At 49.7% G+C, this 20,157-nt stretch overlaps 1 protein-coding gene and 1 long non-coding RNA gene across 2 annotated transcripts in view; one reads left to right on the forward strand and one right to left on the reverse strand.

The window, feature by feature from the left end:
- The window catches only part of LOC103114489 (collagen alpha-1(XIII) chain), a 90,615-nt gene extending 70,942 nt beyond the window's left edge, over positions 1-19,673 (forward strand). Inside the window, exons 33-39 of the mRNA XM_060189939.1 lie at positions 3,009-3,044; positions 5,655-5,708; positions 7,457-7,510; positions 8,775-8,810; positions 13,668-13,754; positions 18,198-18,236; positions 19,210-19,673. Coding sequence (XP_060045922.1) covers positions 3,009-3,044; positions 5,655-5,708; positions 7,457-7,510; positions 8,775-8,810; positions 13,668-13,754; positions 18,198-18,236; positions 19,210-19,212 — 309 coding nt within the window. The 3' untranslated portion in view covers positions 19,213-19,673. The remainder of the gene's footprint in view (positions 1-3,008; positions 3,045-5,654; positions 5,709-7,456; positions 7,511-8,774; positions 8,811-13,667; positions 13,755-18,197; positions 18,237-19,209) is intronic.
- Positions 14,572-15,122, reverse strand: LOC132540396 (uncharacterized). Its single transcript, XR_009551583.1, has 2 exons — positions 14,920-15,122; positions 14,572-14,687 (listed from the first exon to the last, which is right to left on the reverse strand). It is a non-coding gene; the product is annotated as an uncharacterized LOC132540396 (long non-coding RNA).
- Positions 19,674-20,157: the final 484 nt, after the last annotated feature.

Genomic DNA, 20,157 nt, shown 5'->3' on the forward strand with positions numbered 1-20,157 from the left:
TTTAGCAGGCATTTTCCCATGTCTTGCTCTGGGTCTGGAATGATTAAATACTCCTTACAGTTAAAGAGCCTTCCTGCCTCTTCTCAACCACAAATCTCTCCTTGTTCATCTTCATAGCCCAACCACCTTAAAGAATCATGGGAGAATTCTCTCAGAGGGTGAAATGCTAACAGGTAACATAAACAAAGAAACTGTCAGAGAGAAAGCACAGTACCCAGTCTATCTTTAATTTTTTTTTAAATATTTTTATTTTTAGTGATTGACTGTTAAAGACAGAGAAATCTAAAAAGGAAGGGAAGATAGAGAGGGAGGAGAGACACTAGCAGCACTGTAGCCCCCCCCCCATCTCTCTCGCTTGCCCCCTGCATAGTAGCCTCTGCCCTCTACAGGGTACACCACTGCCCAGCACCGATCTTTAAGTTTTCAGTTTTGAGAGAGACATGAGAACTGAGAAGTATTTTCCCTCACTTAAGAAAACAATGGAGCAAGTATATTTTTATGTGGCTACTAACACAGACTTCAGAGAGATGATAAGGAATGGAGTGGGGGAGAGGTAGATAGCATAAAAGTTATGCAAAGAGGCTCTCATGTTTGAGGCTCTGAAGTCCCTGCATCACCATAAGCCAGAGCTTAGCAGTGCTCTGTTAAAAAAAAAAAAAAAGACTGGTGGGAAATATGGCAGACTGCAGGCCATGTGTCCCTTCTCCTCCTCCTCCTTTTTTTGTCACCAGTATTATTGCTGGAACTCAGTACCTGTACAACTCCACCACCATTCAGCAGCCTCTTCCTCCCTCCCTCCTTCCCTCCCTTTCTCTTTCTTTCTTTCTTTCTTTCTTTCTTTCTTTCTTTCTTTCTTTCTTTCTCCCTTCCTTTTTCATAGACATTGAAAGCCAGAGAGAGAAACAGGAACAAAGAGAAAGGGAACACCTACAACACTGCTCCTAACGTGTGCGCTCAGCCAGGTGTGCTGTTTGGGGCTTGAATCTGGGTCCTTGCACATCAAAGTGTGTGCGCTCTACTGGGTGAGCCACCACCCAGCCCCCAATGTGTCCCTTCAGGAGAGTGTCCCTTGCTCAGCTCAGCCCTGGGGAAAACACAGGACAATATTTGGCTCTTCCCATTGTTCAAAAGATGCTGGATATGTGGCATTTAAGTGGAACAGCTCCATTTCCACCATCAGATCAGAATCATTGGCAGCACAGCAGACCATAAGTAACAGGCTGATGTCCCATCAGTGTAGGACTTGAACACCTCCATGTGTGTCCCCTGCTCCAGCTGCCTCCCAGTAGCCTGGTGCCGAGGCTGCATAGACTAAGCACGAAGATATTCAGCGAAGGCTCTGCGTTCAGGCTCCACCTCCATGTTTACTCATGTGGCAGCAGCCTGCCCTCCGTGAGCATGCTGTGGGGCCTCTCCCTTACTCCACAGAGGTGGTTCTCCACTCTGACTGCACATTAGAACCACCCAGGGCTTTGAAACATGCTGAGACCCCAGCGCTGCCTTTGGAGACTACGGATTAGTGAGGCCTGGGCATCTGTATCATAACACCATCCCAGGTGACTGACCTGGGGACCCTGCCCAGTGTAGGAAGCAGATGATCTTAAAACTGGGCTCCAGGTCCTGTAGGATCCTTCCACCCAGCACCCCACCCCTCCTGAGGGCTAGCCCCCCCCCCTTTTAAAATCTCAAGGCTCATTTCTGAGGCTCATTTGAAAAGCAATTTATTTGTTTATTTTGGATAGAAACAGAAAATGAGAGTGAAGGGAGAGATAAGGAGGGAGAGACAGACACCTGCAGCACTGCTTCACTACTCCCGAAGCTTCCTCCCCCCTACGAGTGGGGACTGGGAGCCTGAACCTGGCTTCTCGTGTACTGGCAGGTGTGCACTATACCAGGGGCATCAACACCCAGCACCAAATGCCATTTTCAAGAAGTTGGTATCTACAGAGCTAGAGTTTCCCCGCAGAATTCCCTGGGCTTGTCACATCGGGGTCATCACTGGTCCATAGACCCTCACTGGAACAGTCCCACTGTAGCTGCCTCTGGACACTAGCTACATTGAGAGTGGCATTCTCCCCATTTTTTTTTGTTTGAGCTTGATACTAGATTACAAGACAGTGAGACTCCAGGGTATAGAGTTCCACACTGCAACCCCCACCAAAGTACTGTGTCACCACCTACCCACCTCCCGAAGATAACCACCATAGTTGTGAATGCAGAGTTGTAAATAGATTTGAACAGAAACTCCCCCCTCCTCCACCATCCCACTCCCCCTCACCCCCTCACCCCACCCCCGCCACCAACCAGTTTGGATGTCTGTCCCAGTCTGCCGCCCTGAAGTTGTTTGCCATAAGAGTCCTTTCCTGGGATAATATGAATGGAGTGAGTTTGATACTGAGCTTCATAAACTATGAAGAGCCAAAACAATGCCAAGCATCATTCGAGGCTCAAGTCCTTCCACCAGGTGGGAACAGAAGCAGACCGCCTCCACCCAAGTTTCAAAGGCCGGTGCTGTAACTCAATGCTGAGCCTCTCTGGGTCCTCCAGTGTGCCAAGGTGGGCAGGAACACACACACACACACACACACACACACACACACACACACAAGACATATACACTTGGACTTGTCCTGGCCTACTGAATCTGGTCCTAAGACAGACACCGGCTCTGGTCCCACACACCTCCCCCTAAACTCACTCTCAGATTACTACAACCCCTGGGGAGAGGGGGAGCCGGGGGCACAGAGGGTCAGAGCAGTCCTCTGCCCTGGTCTCCAGTCAGCTGAGCAGCTGGCCACACAGCCGTCAGTGTCTCCATGTTCTTGTTGGTTTCTATGCGAATGCCGCCATCTGTCACCCCAAGCTCGTCTCCCATTTTGTTTGATTGCCAGCATTTGTGTCTGTCTGGAGTCACTGCTTCACTCACCTCTTCCCTTCCCGGTCCCTTTTTCTCCCTCCCGTTTCTCCTTTCCCCTCCTCCTTTTGGTCAAACTGTCCCCTTCGTCCAGGGAGCTTCAGGTTTGGACGGCAGGCCTGGGCCACCGGTGAGTGTCGCTTCTTCATTGCCCCTGAGCCCACCCCACCCCTTCCTCAGCCTGTGACCCCTCTTGTCTGTCCCACTGTGGCTTTGTTTTCCCAGTGAGTCCTGCCTTGTTCTGCCATTGACACCAGAAAGTACCAGTGCGCTCCATTCAGAAGTGCTTGTTCTGGCCTCTTGAGCGGAAGACAGCTGAGTTCCCCGAGCCCCCCACCCAGCATTCATTGTCTGCATCCCCTCCCCCCAGCATCCTCACACCCCAACTTCCAGACAGCTAGATGCAGAGGTGGGGGCAAGGGAGCTGCTCCAGCAACACAGACCCTGCTCGAAAAGGAGGCTGGGTCTAGGCCATGACTCATCATCTCCAAACACACGGTGTCTGTGCGTGCCCAGCACGCTGTGCTGTCTTCATGCTGTGAGCTCTGTCCCTCTCCAGTCTGCCGTCAGGGGCTTCCTAGTCTGTGCAGTCACCTGTCTGGGCCACACTTGGAGGTGAGGACAGAACTGATGAGGTCGGTCAGGTGTAGCATTTAGGAGAACCCAGGCCAGTCCCAGCTCAGTGTGCCGTGGGCTTGTGCTACACACACCTTTCACTTCCTGTCCCGGCACAGAAAATGTCACTGCCCACCCACCTCCCAAGAAAGAAAGAAAATGTCACTGCCCCAACTTCCAGTCCCCCCTCAGAGCACTAGACAGTCCCGTCTAAAGCCTTTCACCTTCCCACAGTGATAAAGTCACTGATCTTTAGGGCCAGGGGAGCTGTAGCCACAGGGGGTGTGCCCACCGCCTCCCAGTGGAAAGGCCCCAGCTCTGCCCTTGCAGGACACATTTGAGACCACAAGTATAGGACCTACTCAGAAGATGAAGTTGTAATGAGCTGGCTGGAATGACAGTTGGGTAGCAACAAGAACTACAGAGGTCTACTTGTGGAGAGGGAGACATGCAGAAAACGTCAAGGGAGGTGTGAGAGCACTGCACCAGCAGGCCTTTCCTGGGACAGGAGGGTGGATAGGGGTGCTCAGGACTGATGTCAACAAAAACCTAGAGCTTTGAGAGCAGGAAGCTCAAGAGTGACAGCGTTCAGAGCCCTGTCTTGGGGCATGACTGGTCCAAGATAGCGTCTTTCCAGAGGCCCTCTCACCATGTCTGTATGGAAGTGACTCACTCATGGAAAACACACCCTTCTCCCAGGCATAACTCCAGCTTCACCCCACCACTAGAGCCCCTCCCGCCCACCCTCCCTCTACCTACAATAGCTTCCTGAGGTGACCAGCGGGGGTGGGGGGGCAGGGGTACAGCAGCTGGGACCACGAAGAGCAAGACTTTTCTGTCAAGTGTTTATTTAATTCATAATGGAAAGTGGGGAGCAGTGCAAATTGATGCGCTCTGTCCCCTTGGACCAAGGGTTTTATTTTTCTCATAAATTTAATACTGCAATCTTAAAGGGAAAAGGCTTTATGGGAAAAATCACCCTTCTCTGCCAATACTAGCATTTATTCATCACTTCTATGTCCAGCACCAAAAGCACGGACCTGTTTACCCCACAGTGGCCTGCAGGCAGGGGGACCATGAGGGAAAATGAACCTTTAGAGAGGCCAAGACACTCCCCCAGGGATGCAGAGCTACTAGTCTTCCAAGCAGAACTTGAAGTCTGCTGGGCCTAAGGTGTCCCGTTCTGAACCATTTCCCTGAGCAGCAGCCTCTCTCACTTCCTGCTGGGATTGTGCCATGGGTGCCCTCAGCACCCCCCTTCTTCCTGCATGCTTGCAGAGGGGCGCCAAGAACATTTGACTGCTTTGGAAAAATCTACCAATAAAGTAGATTTTTATCTACCAATAAAGATCCCCAACTGCTCCTGCCCCATCCTTCACTTATGCCCAGTGCATGGGCAACTGCCCCCAAGTTCCAGTTCCATTTCTGTGTGTCTAGGCAGGACATGCAGACGCAGAAGCCAAGCACAGGAAACTCTGGAATGAAGGTGCTGGCAGCTGTCTGGCTGTACCCTCGCAAGTCCCCACGCTGTCCTTGAGCAGTGTAGCTTCCAATTGCCCCAACTCCCCCCACCCCCACCCTCTAGGCCAGGGTCAGCACATCTGAGGCATACTAATCATTCTGCAATACAGCCCAGGACTTGAGAGGCCTGGGAGTGGGGAGAGCAGGCCCAGCCAGAGGGGCCTGCAGAGGGGTGGGTGGGCCGGGTGATGGCTCCATGACCCTCCCATGCCTGCCTGTGTGTCGCGTCTGCATCAGTCTCTGTGGCATGAAGCCCCGCCTGCTGCATGTGGAGCTGTGACAGAAAAGGGGTGCAGCCCCTGGAGGGCATCAACTGGGAACAAACTAGGCAACTGTTTCCCCACCGTTTTCAGCCTTGGCAAGCTTGTCTGCGAAGCAAAAGGGGTTTCCTTCTTTAATTTGGCTCTGAGGCAGGGGGGAGGCATTCTCTCCCTGAGGCCCCCAAAACTCAAGTAAGAGCCAACTCCCTTGAATAACTGCCCTCAACGAGCCTAGCCTCGCCAACCCTGAAAACTGGGCCTCTTCTCCAGGTATCACACGGGGCTCCCAGATCTCCCCAGAATCTGTATCCTCACCCCACCCCCACTTTCTTTCACCTCCCCAGGGTACCCCAGGACCAATTGGAGCTCCAGGCCCAGCAGGACCAAAGGGAGAGAGGGTGAGTGTCCAGTGAGCCAGGAGCCTAAGTGGCAGGAGGAGGGGTCAGGGTCCTCAACACTGGCACTGCCACCTGCAAGTCCATGACAGCCCCTGAGGACTCAGCCCTTAGCCCTACCCCTAGATCCTGCCAGCACTCTCCACCTCTCCTGGTGGTCCTCACCCAGCATGGAGGTGGGGGTCTGACAGAGGGAGCTTCCTGCCCTCGGCTTCCAGTCACACAATGTCAGTCACAGGTTCCACCTTGCAAGTCCCCCAGGCTGTTGGCAGCTGACACACTTAAACTTGGTACAGCCTAGTGGAAGCATGGGCCAGGGTGCCAGGTACATTCAGAAGCACTGGACAGAAAGCAATCAGTGGGCTGTGCACTGGGCCAGCTCCCTGTCACCGCTGCCTCCCATCTTCAGGGGTGGATGGATGCAGGGCAGACAGTGCTGGCTCAGTGAGGGCAGAAGCTACATGTCCTTTCAGTGTTGGGTTTTCCCAACCATGCCTCAGTTCCCACACATTCAGAGCCTGGGGTCCTGGGAGGACGGGCTCAGACACATTGGACCTCTGTGGGTGTCCCCTGATCTCTCTGTCACTGTGGAAGCTGCTGGCCATGCTCTAGTTATCATTCACCTTGCTGAGTCTGCTCCAGGAGAGCTCTGTCTCCTTTTTTTTTTTTTTTGCTGGGGGGGGGGGGTTACCACAAGTGAGGAGTTGAATGGGGCATCTAATGAGGCTTCCCTGAGATCACCAGTCACTTGGGGGAATCAACCAGACAGCTGTTCTGAGAGTCAACACTTGCAACTCCTAAAAAATCAAAGCTCTTCCTCCTCTTCCTCTTCCATTTCTTCCCTGCCTTCTGTTTCCACACCCTTTTTTTGTCAGTGCCCTCTGAACCCTGCCCAATCCTTCTAGAGGGACTTGCAGGAAGATTCAGGAGTGATTCGAGTCCTGTCAGTCACCAACTCTCCAGTTAGAGGTAGAGCTCTCTCTGCAAAGGGACAGGAGAGGTATTTAGGTTCCATAGTAAAACAGAAAATAGAGGGCCAAATGGTGGCCCACCCAGTAGAGCACACACATTACCAGGCATGATGCAGACCTGGGTGCAAGATCCCAGTCCCCACCTGTAGGGGGGAACTTTACAAGTGATGGAGCCGTGCTGCAGGTGTCCCTCCTTCTTTCGGGCTGTCTGCCCCTCTCTCTCTCTCTCTCTCTCTCTCTCTCTCTCTCTTTCTCTCTCTCCCTGTCATTTTCTGTCAAAACATAAGAAAAAAAACATAAGGAGCCGGACGGTGGTGCACCAGGCTAAGTGCACATAGTACAAAAAGGAAAAACTCACACAAGGATCCCAGTTCCAGCCCTGGCTCCCCACCTGCAGGGGGGGTCACTTTACAAGCAGTGAAACAGGACTGCAGATGTCTATCTTTCTTACTTCCTATCTTCCCCTCTCCTCTCAGTTTCTCTTTGTCCTATCCCCCCCCCCCCAAAAAAAAAGCCACAGGAGCAGTGGTCATAATGCAGGCTCCAAGCCTCAGCGATAACCTTTGGAGGTTAAAAAAAAAAAAAAAAGAAAAAGAAAGAAAGAAAGAAAGAAAGAAAAGAAATGGTCACCTGTAATGGTGGAGTCATGCAGGCAACAAGCAATAATCCACTGAGCAGTAATGGCAAAGATAAATAAACATCATTATTTTTAAATTAAATGGTTGATTAAGGTTGTCACCACTTCAAGGTGGGCTTATGGGTTTCTTTCTCCTCTTACAGGGCAGCAAAGGTGACCCTGGGTTGACAGGACCAACTGGAGCAGCAGGGCTTCCTGTAAGTCTCCTGGCCTCAGAGGTTTCCCCTCACAAACTCCAGCCCACCAGCAGAAGAACAAACAGAGCACCCGGGTCTTTCAGCAGAAAACTGAAGCCAAGCAAGACTTCTCAGACCTAGGGCAGAAGAAGCTGCCAGCACCCAGCTAGAATGCCCCTTCCAGGCACAAGCAAATCTCAGGGTTTATGGTCCTTGTTGGGGGATCAAAGTCTCAGCCCATGGAACATCTATCTGATGGGATGTAACAATCACATCTTGAGCCCCTCCCACTGCAAGCCTCTCTGTTCCAGTCAGCCAGGGTCTCACTAACAAGGTGCCATCGCTCTTATGAAGACAGGCAGAACCAAATCCAGATCACTCTGCTATAAGGAGGGCCTGCTGGGCGTGGGCACGTGTTACCATGTGCAGACACCCGGGTTCAAGCCTGGAAGGAGGAAGCAGTACTATCGGTGTCTCTCTTCCTCTCTCCCTCTCTATCTCTCCCTTTCCTCTCAATTTCTCTCTGCCTTATCAAAAGAAAGAAAGCGAGAGAGTGGTGGGGGAGGGATAAGGAGCAATACCGACAACAACAAAATGGCCACTCTCTCTGCCTCTCACCCTCTATAAAAAAATTTTTTTTAAAAAGACCACCAGGAATGATGGAGTTGTGCACACACTGAGCCTCAGTAATAGCCTTGGTGGCAAAAAAGAAAAGCAAGAAGGACCTGCTTTAGGAGAGGCTTTCCATTTGTAGCCAGCATTCCCGCTGCGTTGTTATCAGATGTGTCTAAGAGAGTCGGAACTCCAGGGGAAGGCTGTACGTCTGCTAGCCTGCTTCCCCTACCCCAGCCAGGCCTTGCCAGCACTTGTCCCCCCTGCTGAAATCAGGGAGAGCAGCTCACACCTGGAAAAGTGGGTCTGGGAAGCATCTGAGTGATTTCTGTCAGAGACTCTCAGTAGAACCAGGTGAAAGTGTCCTTCTCCGGGAGAGCTCTCTGCCCTGCCTGTATCCTCAGCTCCCTCAGCATCTCAGTGTGAGAGATCCAGAAAACATGGCCCTGGGCCAGAGAGAAAAACTGGAACTGTGCTCCTGGCTTTGCCCATAACTTAGCATTTGCTTCAAGTTCCATGACGATGCTACTTCTGTCCTTCATAAAAATCAGCATAATTTAGCTGGTCTTGAAAAACTGGGCATTAGGAAAGAGCCTTAGGTGCCTGGAAGGAAGGACTCTGGTCATTCTGTGTTTTTTCACTAATGTGACTTCATTGCTCTGATTTATTTCAGGGTTTACATGGACCACCGGGGGACAAAGGAAACCGGGTGAGTCTAAGCCTGTGCATTTTGACTTTCTTGACTAATACATTCATGATGTGGTGGAATGATCAACTGGGGACCCCCAACCCACCATGCATATGTAGTTTCCCCTGAGAAATCATCCTAAATCATCCACAATAATGGCCATTATTGTGAAGGCCTTAATCTATGCCATGCAGAGTGTCTAGGTCTCCTTTTGAAACTGAAGCACGTGCATCTCTGCCTGACAAAGGGATATTGAATCCCAGGGTGGCAGCTATCAGACCAGCTATCAGGCCATACAGAAGTGAGCCCCACATCCAGTTCTCTGGTGCCCTGGGTAATGGTCCCTATGTGATCATTTTAAAACCTCGTCCTCACGCTCTGAAACTCAGTTTCACCAGGTATCTTGGGCCTCTAGAGAGAGAGGAAGTAAATTCCAGTTCCAAGAACAAGCAGATAGTTGTTGTAAGCAGTCAACTCTTTAAAGATCTATCCCACGGTCATTGTTTCTCTTAGGCAGGACTGTGGGATGAGTTGTATCTTTTGAGTCTCTGAGGTTTATGCCATCTTCACTACGACACAGCTGTTGAGTGTCCATGTCCCCACGGCCATCCCACTGCATGTAACGCATGCCATGGACTTCAGCATTGGGCCCAGCAGGAATCATTTAATTACGTATGGCCAAGAGATGGCCTGTGCATTCCTTGATAGAATTTCCATTCTGCTGCCTCATAAAATGGTTCTCAGAATGTGACCCAAGCCTCCATGAGTCCAAAAGCATCTTAAGACAGTAGCTCTAAGAAGGTCTTCCCACAGGGAGCTAAGGCAAAGGAGATGGCTTCCAAAGCCAGGCTTCAGTTGATCTTTGAACACTGATGGCACAGGTCATGAACAGAAAGTACTGGAGTTCATATTGTGTATCTGTGCTTATATTTGGCATCCATTTCATCTTGGTAAAATTAAGACATATTTGTTGAGCTACTTACATAGCCCTAAATCCTCTTCTCTGGCATTTTAGTTATAAACAACTCAGTTTGCCCCACATATTCCATGGGATGAGAACAGACAGAGCTGCCCCCACCAGAATTCCTGGCTAGCTGAGCTAGAAACCTCTAGAATCAACAGAACTTCCTTCCACTGGAGAAGCCAGGGACGTTCTCCTTCCTTACTGTGGCTTCAAGAGATTTGAAACAATTGATCATTCCACCTCTCAGTTGGCATACTGACCTCTTTTCTAATTAATTTCTAGCATGCTCTATTTTTCTCTACCATGGTCAACCAGTATTCCTAACCCCTTCAAGACTTCTTCAGTCAGCTTGAGGCACAGAGACTTCTGAAGGCTACAGCCTTTCCAGTGGTCGTAATTGTGGTAATTGTGAGGCAGGACAGACAAATGCCTTTGACACAGATGGAGGGGAAAGTGGAAGGCTTCTGGCCAGGCACTTAAGGAACCAAGGCTCCCGAATGAGCCTGTGAGACCCCAGAAATCAAGGGGAGGCTATTTCTTCTCCACTTCCCCTTTCTAGGGTTTTCTTCATCTCCCTCCTCCACCCCATCTGTAATTTATTAATGTAGAAAGCAAGGCAGGAACTAGCCCAGTCACATGAACCTGCTTTCTGACTACTTCATGAGAGCCATTTGAGTTAGTCCCAAAGAATAGGTTTCTGAATCAGGAAGCAGCTAATTTTCTCATTTGAGAGACTTGTCTCTCAGGATACTGGAGTGTCCCTACATTTCATTTCCTCATTTAGACCTCTGTGTACCATTTCCCCTGACAGGACTTTGGAGAGACATATAAAAATCTGTTGATAAAGTCTCCAAGACATGAAAAGGTTCAGGCAGAGCCTATGTTTTGCCATGGACAGAAAGGCTGAAAGATGAAATACTGACACTTCGGTCAAGTTAAAAGTCCACATGTGCAGAAAACATTGGGGCTTAGTCAAAGTCCATCCCCAGGCTCCCCCACACTGGGAATGTGGGGGTGGTTGCCAGTAGAGCAGCCATTGGATTTGCCCCGCATCAGACATGGAGACCCCATCATAAAGGTCTGTCAGGGATCCCACAAGCCTATTGTTCTGTCGTGAACTAAGACACAAGCTTAAGTTATGCTTTCCCAGGTGTAGGTCTTGGAGTCTCTTTCCGTTTCACGGAAGAAAGAAGTTCCTCTTAGTGAGGACAAGAGGCATGTAAGGCCAAAGAGCAGAGGGCAAGGAGAATCTATTTTTGTTAATACTTTTAATTTTTTATACTTTTATTTTTTGAGTTTTAATTAGCTAATTGATTAATGCCCTCCATGGCCTCACACATTTATGATTCTACAGCTCCTCATGGATTTTTGTTCTCAATTAATTTCAGATAGAAAGAGGCAGAGAGATAGAGGTAGAAGTCCAGAGGAAGAAATACCACAGCACCACTCCCCCATTCCTTGAGCTTCCCCTGGCGCCATACATGGTGCTCCCATGTGGTGCCGTGGACTCAAAGCCAGGTCCTCAAATACAATGACACATATACTCTGCTGGGTGAGCTATCTCCCAAGAAACCTGCCTTCCCCAAGTCTCCTTCTGACGGGGCAACCACCCCCTCATTCCCAGTGTGGGGGAGCCTGGGGATGGACTTTGACTAAGCCCCAATGTTTTCTGCACATGTGGACTTTTAACTTGACCGAAGTGTCAGTATTTCATCTTTCAGCCTTTCTGTCCATGGCAAAACATAGGCTCTGCCTGAACCTTTCCATATCTTGGAGACTTTATCAACAGATTTTTATATGTCTCTCCAAAGTCCTGTCAGGGGACTTTTTCTCCTGGCACATACCAATGGAAGAGGCTTTGCCTTGCCCTTGTCCTTAAGCAACTTTGTGATGGCCAGGAGACACCTTTACCATGAAAAATTTCTGGGAGGAGAAAGGGTGGTGAGAAGTTAGCCATCTGGACATGGGGAAATTGCTGTTACCTGAGCTGCCTATAAGTCGGCCGACTGAAAGGTCTGAGTGTGTGCATTGAGGCTCCTGCCACTCTCTGAGATGTGCCATCTGGGCGTGGGCATGGGTGTGCATGTGCAGGTGTCATGGCACCAGCGCCCCCCCCCCTGCCTCTTTATCTCTCCTCTCTCTTTTGGCCTGGACCTGCCTCTTTCTCCTTTGCTTCCTCCTTCACCACTTCTCCCTCTAGACACATACGTTTACCCTGTCATAATAATGCCATCTTCCTCCTCCTTATCCTACCACTCCCAGTCTAAACTTATTTCCTCTAAAGACTGTTTTTATGCATTTACTCATTGATTTTTTTGTTTTAGAAACCTCTGCTGTTTGACCTCACTTGCCTTTTGTCCTCACCAGCTAGAAACCCCCTTTTTACCTAGAGCTCTTTTGGGATGGGGACAGGGAGGTATAACTACTACTTTAATGTCTCCAAAGGGCTCCCAATTCAGACCACCTCCTGTGCTCTTAGAACATGATGTCCCAGGGCTGGCTGGTGACACACTCAATAGAGGGTGCATGTTACCATGAGCAAGGGCCACCTGCATGATGGGAAGCTTTACAAGTGGTGAAGCAGTGCTGCAGGTGGCTCTCTGACTTTTTATCTCCCCGTTTCCTCTCAATTTCTCTCTCTACTCAAAACAAATCAATTAAATTAAATTAAATCGAGAGCATGATGTTCTATCATATTAACTATCTTGGAGATTAGGACAAGAAACCATCCAATACTTGTATCCTCAGTCTCCAGTAGCTGTGCCCACCGCTGACCTTAAAAGCCCTTGTCCACATTCACATTGGCTTGACCCAAGAAGAATGAGGGACCACAGTCCTAAGAGAGTTTAACACAGGCCTATCCCATCCAGACAGTGAGGGACTCTGCTTGCCCAAGGTCTTGGGAGTCCCCATACGGTGGTTTTCTACCGGACAGGTAACATCTCTGCCTCTCTGTCTCCCTTCCCCCTCAGAAAGACTCCCCCCATCACCAGTCTTTCCTTCAATGGAAAGTCGCTCTTACTCATACAAAATAGGGCTCATCTGAGAAAGGCAAGGTTTGCTGAAGCTTTTCAGAAACAAATGGCTTTGTGTACCAGCAAGTTCATATACAGTAGCTGCCATGACTTCAGATCGGGATCTGCCGGCAAAGCTTGGATCCCACCGGAGAGCCAGCATGCACCCATGAGCCCGACTCATATGGGTGTGCACTTACACACATCCTCATCATTTCTCATCCCGTGGGGATTCTGATAGGAAGCAAGGTATCCCTTGCAGAAACAGATGCTCAGAGACGAGGAAGTTGGTCCCTGTTGATCACAGACCCTCATAGAGTTCTGTATTAAAAATTTCACTGCCAACATCTCCTGTCTGTATCTCCCTCTCTCTGCAGCCCTGAGCCCTTCTGGCTTCTGTCCTGACCCCCCTTCCCTCCCTGGCCCTTCCCTCACCTGCCTCATACAAATTCTCAGGTTCTTAGAGTGATGGGGGTGAAGGGGTGAGTGATGGTAACTGCAGACTCCAAATCCTATCGGGAGCATATCTTAATTGAAAAATAGGGGGCCAGGTGGTGGCGCACCTGGTTAAGTGCTCACATCACAGTGCACAAGGACCCAGGTTCAAGCCCCTGGTCCCCACCTGCAGGGGGAAAGCTTCACGAGTGGTAAAGCAGGGCTGCAGGTGTCTCTCTGTCTCGCTCCCTTTGTATCTCCCCCATCCCTCTCAATGTCTCTCTGTCTCTATCCAATAATAAATAAATAAATGGAAACAAAAAAAAAATTAAAAAAAAAAAAATTGAAAAATAAAAACATTTTTCCCTCTTTTGCTTTTCTTTTTTTCTGTCTCTACCCTTAACAAATGAATGATGCTAAAGTGTTGATGTTATTTTTTTTTCTCGGACTAATCGTTATTTGCAGGGGGAGAGGGGGAAGAAAGGCTCTAGAGGGCCTAAAGGGGATAAGGGAGACCAAGGAGCGCCTGGACTAGATGCCCCCTGCCCGCTGGTATGTCTTCATTTATCACTTGCCTTGTTCTCATCTGTCTTTTTTCCTTGAAGTGTGCAAGCTGGAAACAAAGAAGGCAAAATAACCTAGGATGAGAAGCCCATGGCTGCACAGATGCTACCCAAATCTGTCTGTTGACTGGGCTGCTGAATGGCCGCCTGCTGGTGGCTCTGCCCTAATGCCATGGGCTGCAAGTCATCCCTGGTGAAACCCCTTCCTTTGAAGAGGGGTGTGTACAAGTGAAGAAACCACAAAGAAAGAGGATTGTGGAGAAGGTCTCTGAGCTCTGAGCTCCTGGATGGGTTTGGAAGTCTGTGTAGCATTTGTAACCATGCTTTTTTCTTTTCTTTTTTTTTTTTTTTTTTGCCTTCTTTGTTTTGTGGCCGCACCCGTGGCTGGCTGTTCCAGCTGCCTGAATCCTCTCCCTCAGTCAGGATGCAGGACACCAGGGCGAGCATCTCATGAGGGCCTCCTGTGATCAAAACAGCTTTGGAAAGGGCCAGAGAGAGGCTTTCAGGATACAGGCTCACAGCGCCCACCAGGCATCCAGCTAAGGATGCTCTATGCAGCTGCAGCCCCCCATCAGCAGACAGACAGCCCCCCAGGAAGCCTTCTCACTGCAGCGGCTGAGTAGTGACTGAGGCACAGCTGCCACGCTCCTCCACTGCCTTCTGCACCCAGTTGAATGTTCCAAAAGTTACAATGTTCCAAGATGGAAATTCATCTGTGTTTACTCCAGGAGAGGCTCTAAGCAGAAAGGGGCACACATGTTCCCAAGTCTTCCTCTCCTGGAAACCAAAGAGACCACAAGGTAGAGTGCTGGAAGTTAAGAATTTATTGGGATTTGGGCTCTATCTGGCAGATGTCTCGAGAATCCTGCATCCTGGCCAGGGTAGGACGGGGCCTCTCCACTCTCCAGTCGGAGCGAGCCAGCTGTGACCTAAATAATCATGGTGGTTGGTTTTATGAACAGGGACACCGAGGTTTTAAAGGAGAGAAAGGGGAGCCAGGGCTACCAGGGCTGGACGGACTGGATGCCCCGTGCCCATTGGTATGGCATCTCCCTCCCTCCCCTGCATGGCCAGTGGGGACTTCCCCATGGGTGTGGATTGTGCCTGTGTGCCCTTCCAGCTGCACTCCGCCCCTCCAATCCCCACCACCTCACTTCTTGCCTTTCACTCTGTGGATACCCAGGGCCACCCGCCTTGGTTGGTCCTCAGGGCCTCGTGCCACATTCCCCTTGTGCATGCAGAGTGTGCTGGAATGTTGTCCTGGCTTCCTGCCACAGCTGCTTCCAAAGCCATCACCTTAGATGTCTGTCGGCCCCTTCCCCCATCCCCGGTACTAGCCTTGGCTGCTTCTGATCATCCTTTTAGAACTGCTTTGAGACAGAGCTGCCACCAGAAAGCAAGCTAGGAAAATGGATTGTCTGGACAGGCTCTGAGCCTCAGGACCTCTCCTCCTTCACACACGGCTGACATCACAGTGAGATGCCTGAGCCTGCCCCCTCCCCCAGCCCTGCCTGCTGCAGCACCTCACAGTCTGGAATAGCACAGACTGAGGAGATCCTGAATCAAGGGAGAAGAGGGCGTCTCCCTGCTGAATCTCTCAGGCTGGAAGTCTGATACCACCAAAAAACTAGAGATGGCCTCACATCTGGATTCTTGATGCCCAAAAATTCATTCTTTCTGCTAAAATCCCTGAAAACATTACAAGACCATCTCTTGGTGTACCACTGATAAATCTGGAGGAGAATGAAGAGGTTGAGAATGGAGTTCAGAAGGAAGAAGGAGACAGGGTGGCAGGCAGAAAGGGAGACATTCCAACTCTTCTTCTAAACGTGTCCCAGACTAAGTGTCAGCACGGGGCCTCTCCAGGCACAGAGGGGCACTGTGAGTCTTTACAGCAAACCAGGCAGCTAATTGCCAGGGAAGCAGAAGAGAAAATATCATTACAAGGAAATGAGCTTGGGGCCAGGCAGTAGCACACCTGATTAAGCGCACATATTACCAAGTGCAAGGACCCGGGTTTGAGCCCCAGTTCCCCACATGCAGAAGGTCTGCTTCACAAATGGTGAAGCAGGTCTGCAGGTGTCGTCGTCCTCCCCTCTCTCTCCCTGTCCTCTCTCAATTTTTCTCTATCCTATCTAATAAAAATTAGAAAGGAACAAAGCGGGGGAACTGGCCACTGGGAGCAGTAGATTCATAGTGCCAGCGTTGAGCCCCAGAAATAACCCTGGTGGCAATAAAAAATTAAACTAAATTAAATTTTTAAAAAAGGAAATGGACTTGGAAAGCAGTTCCTGCTCTCCCAGATATCCCCAGGTTTGGAATCCATGGAGCTAATTTCAGACCAGTCCAGACAGATGAGAAGTCCCAGCCTTACATCCTACCCCAGGGTCATTTAGGAATGGTCTTTGAATAGAAGTTATGAGAAAGCATGCTGTGTAACTCTAAGAGGTGACCAGATGGGCTTTTCAGGGATTCTTTGAAAATAATAGGTGCAACACAAGGAGAGTCCAGAGCAGACAGACAGAGGGGCCTGCTTGCTGTCCCCATCGCTGGCACCCTCGCTTGCACCCCTACTCACCTGGCCTGTGGGCACTGAGCATGCAGTGTGGACACCACCCTGTCTCCTGTGATCTTCCCGTCCCTCCAAAGCACCTCCATTAATCTTTGACCAGGGCCCCTCTGCCACTCCCCCTCCACCTTCTCAGTCCCCCCCAAGCCCTTCAGACTGTAGCCCTCCCTCCCCCCCACCCCCGCTCGTCACCATACATCACTTTCCTCTTCTGCCTGGCCTGCCCTCTACCACCCCTCCACACCAGCCATGTGCCAATGGGAATGCCACCACCGAGGCCAGCGGAAGCTCCTCTCCCTTCCACAGTTCCTGGGAAGTGCCATGCCACAGTGGGCTGAGGGAGGGAGCAAAAGGTCTTTATAAAGCCCTGGGATGCACCACCTCCCCCTGCAGACCTTCCCTAACTCACAGGAGAAAGTGAAGATCTCGTCTTTATGTGACCCTGAACGCAAACTGGCATTGTCCCCTAACGTTCTATGTTGATGTGCATTTGCCTATTAGCATTGCAATGACCGATGACCATGTATTTATCTTTCTTGTTTGTTGTTGTTGTTTTCCCCCTGACCCCTGCATTGTGTTATGGGGACATGAGGGCATGGGAAGCTATTGATAATGAGGTCTAGTACAAGATAACTAGATATATTTGAGCATTAGTGTCAGGCCAGCTACCTGCTGAGTGCCTAGTGAGAGGTGGGTTTTTATTTTTCCTGTTTTTTTTTCTCTTCAAAAAGATTGATGTATTAATTAGTGAGGGTAAAATCCAGGTCAGAGCATCAGAGATAGTCTGAAAAGAGGGTCACTAGCATGCCATGCCAGGGGTCAAACTCAGGACCTCAGGTCTGTAAGTCCAACACTTTATCCACTGTGCCACCTCCCGGGTCACATACAAGGGGTTTCTATTTCAACTTCCGGAGTCTCACCACTATCTCCAGTTCACTGAAACCCTGTATCTTTCTTTGCAATGAACCACAGTCTAAGTAGACTTGGACTAAGAACCAGATTTAGCCCCAGCTCAACCTCCCCCTATGTGTCCACACACGCACACGCGCGCGCACACACACACACACACACACACACACACACACACACACACCTCAGTCTCTCAAGGTCTCTCAATGCCTTGGTGTATGTAAAGATGAGGATCTTAGAGCCCCTGTGGCTGCAGGAGCTTTATGGCAGCTCCCAGAAAAAGGAGCACATCCTATCTGGCCAGCACATTACTCCCAAACTCCCAGCAGTGACCAAGACTTAGCCTTAAGCTCCAGTCTCCTTGCTGAAGGTGCCATGGGGCCATGTTGCAATGGCCTAGAACTTCCCTGTGCCTTTGCACTCACCATTCCTCAGTGTTAACTATTAGATGGGAACTGTCTGTTTTTCCTCCTCCCAGTGCTAAAGAAGGGGGGGGATCAGAGAAAGGAAGAAGGGTGGAAGTAGCAGAAAATGGGGGTCTTGTAGTGGTTGTTTTATAGTTACACCTTCCCTAGGTCTTATAGGGGAGGACACTGAGGCCCTCGAGTGCTGAGTGACTTGCCTACAAGCACCCAGCACTCAGCAAAGCTATGGCAGAGGCCGAAAGTCTGATTTCCAGACTGATTTTCCCCTGGCTGAACTCTCAGCCTATGGCCACCCACCTTGGTCTTTAACTGGGACTCCGTGTGGCCTTCACTGGTGGGAATGCAGGCGAACTTGCTTCTTGCCTCCTTCCAAGACTCTGACCTGAGGTGGAGAAGAGAACTAGAGAACAATATGGGCTGCCTCCTGCCCATACACACAGCCCTCATTGCCATGTCCCTGTGCTGGTGCTGGATGACCCATCAGACTCTGAGCCTCTGCCTCCCTCCCTCCCTCCCTCCCTCCCTGTAGGGTGAAGACGGACTGCCAGTCCAGGGCTGCTGGAACAAGGTAAGCCTCCCCCATGATTTGCACTGCCTGGGGCTACAGGGATGGTTGGGTCTCCCTCCACAGACTGATAAGCATCCATACTTTCCATTCTGAGTTTGTCTGCTGATGAGGCAGCAAGACACAGGTCAGCAAAGACTGATCTCAAAACCAGGGTGTCCACTAAACATTCTATGGGCCGCACATACTTGGAGGATACTTTCAAATGCTTTTTAAGGCATCCAGCAAAGCCCAGTATCGAGAACATTAGTGTAGCCACATAGAGAACATCCCCATGCTTGGTGGGGTTAATTTGTATGGTGTATCACCTCCAAGAAGTTCTAGATCAACTTTAAAATTAGCTAGCATCAGCTGTCTTCCGGGTGTTCACTTAAAGCTGTAAGGTAACATTTATCCCTATGTGAGAAGACAGCTGTAAATCCTCGTGGCAGCTGCGTGCCCTCATAGAGACTGGCCAGCTCACTCGTTCCTCCTGGAGCTAAGTGGTCAGTGCTTCACGCTTACATCCACATGTGAGATTTGCAGCTCAACCTTCCTTGGGCTCCCAGAATTCCTGCCCACATTGGGTCTTCACCGATTCACATTTGCTTGCCCTCTTCCAAGGCCAAAGCTATCTGTACCGTTGGATTGTGCCCTTCCTTGCAAGTCATCCACCACCACCACCACCCCCATTCAGCCATGCTCTCAAGGTGTGGGTCTGCCCTTCATTAAGAAGATGCTTAATTTTAACAGCCCCACCTTCACTGGCAGCATAGGGAGAATGCTCCCTCTAGTGGCCACACGGGGAGTTACTGGAAGGTGGAAAGTGGTTTCCATCCTTATGGGACTGACAGTATAGTTCCTGTTCTCTGATGTAGTGCTCCCATCCAACCCAGATAGCTCAGCCTCCTTTCCCCTCAGGAAGACAAATGCCCATGAAGACCCTCTGACACTAATTCTAAGTTGTTTTGTATTTGTGTTTGCTTTTGTTTTGCAGTGATGCCTCTAACCTGGAATTGGCCTGTGTGTGTGTGTGTTTGTACATAGAATATTTATTTTTATACAGTTTTCACTCTCTGAAAATGCCAGAAGTACATTCTACAGATTATTAAAAAAAAAAGAAATATATGCCTATTTTGTACAGAAAATACCAACCTCTTCCATTGTGTCTACACACAAATATAAGAAACGATGTTTTATACAAGTCTACAATGCTAATACACTTTTTGCTTGTATGAGCATATGTCCGCATGATATTTATGCACACTTATTAAGTACTGGAGCTTAATAAATTATTGTGTTCTGGTGCCAAAGGGGCCACCAGCGCAGGGGCGCTGGCCAGCTTGTGTGTGAGTTCATGGAAGTGTGGAGGTTTGTGGGGTGTTTGTCAAGCTGGGTGTGTCTCAGAATATTTTAACTCGTATGAATTTTTATTATTAAAAAATGAACGTTGCAATTTTTGATCCTGACTAATCATTAAATTGAAGACATTCTTTCCTGTGAAAGCAGGAAATTCCAAACACAGGGTCCTTGGGACAAAGCAATGCTTTGAAATGTTAAGTCTGGCCAAAGAAAGGAACTCTGTGAAGCAGTGACTTCTAACACACCTCAAGTCATTTCAGTGCCACTTGAACACTTAATATTCCCCAGTTTGGAAACTGCTATTTACCACTGATTCTGGTGCTGGTAATTTGTTTACTTGCTGCTGGTGTTATCACTGGGGCTTAGTCAGTGCCTGCACAACTCCAGCACTCAGCTGCCACTTTTCTTACCCCCCATCCGCCTTCTCTCTCATAGAAGGTGAGAGGTAGAGAAATAGAGAGGTACAGAGCCAAGCAGTGGTGCACCAGTTAAGCACACACAGGAAGAACACACACAAGGACCCCGGTTTGAGCCCCCAGCTCCCCACCTGCAGGAGGAACGTTTCACAAGCAGGTGAAACAGG

The sequence above is a fragment of the Erinaceus europaeus genome, chromosome 1, assembly GCF_950295315.1.
Source record: "Erinaceus europaeus chromosome 1, mEriEur2.1, whole genome shotgun sequence".
Taxonomy (NCBI): Eukaryota; Metazoa; Chordata; class Mammalia; order Eulipotyphla; family Erinaceidae; genus Erinaceus; species Erinaceus europaeus.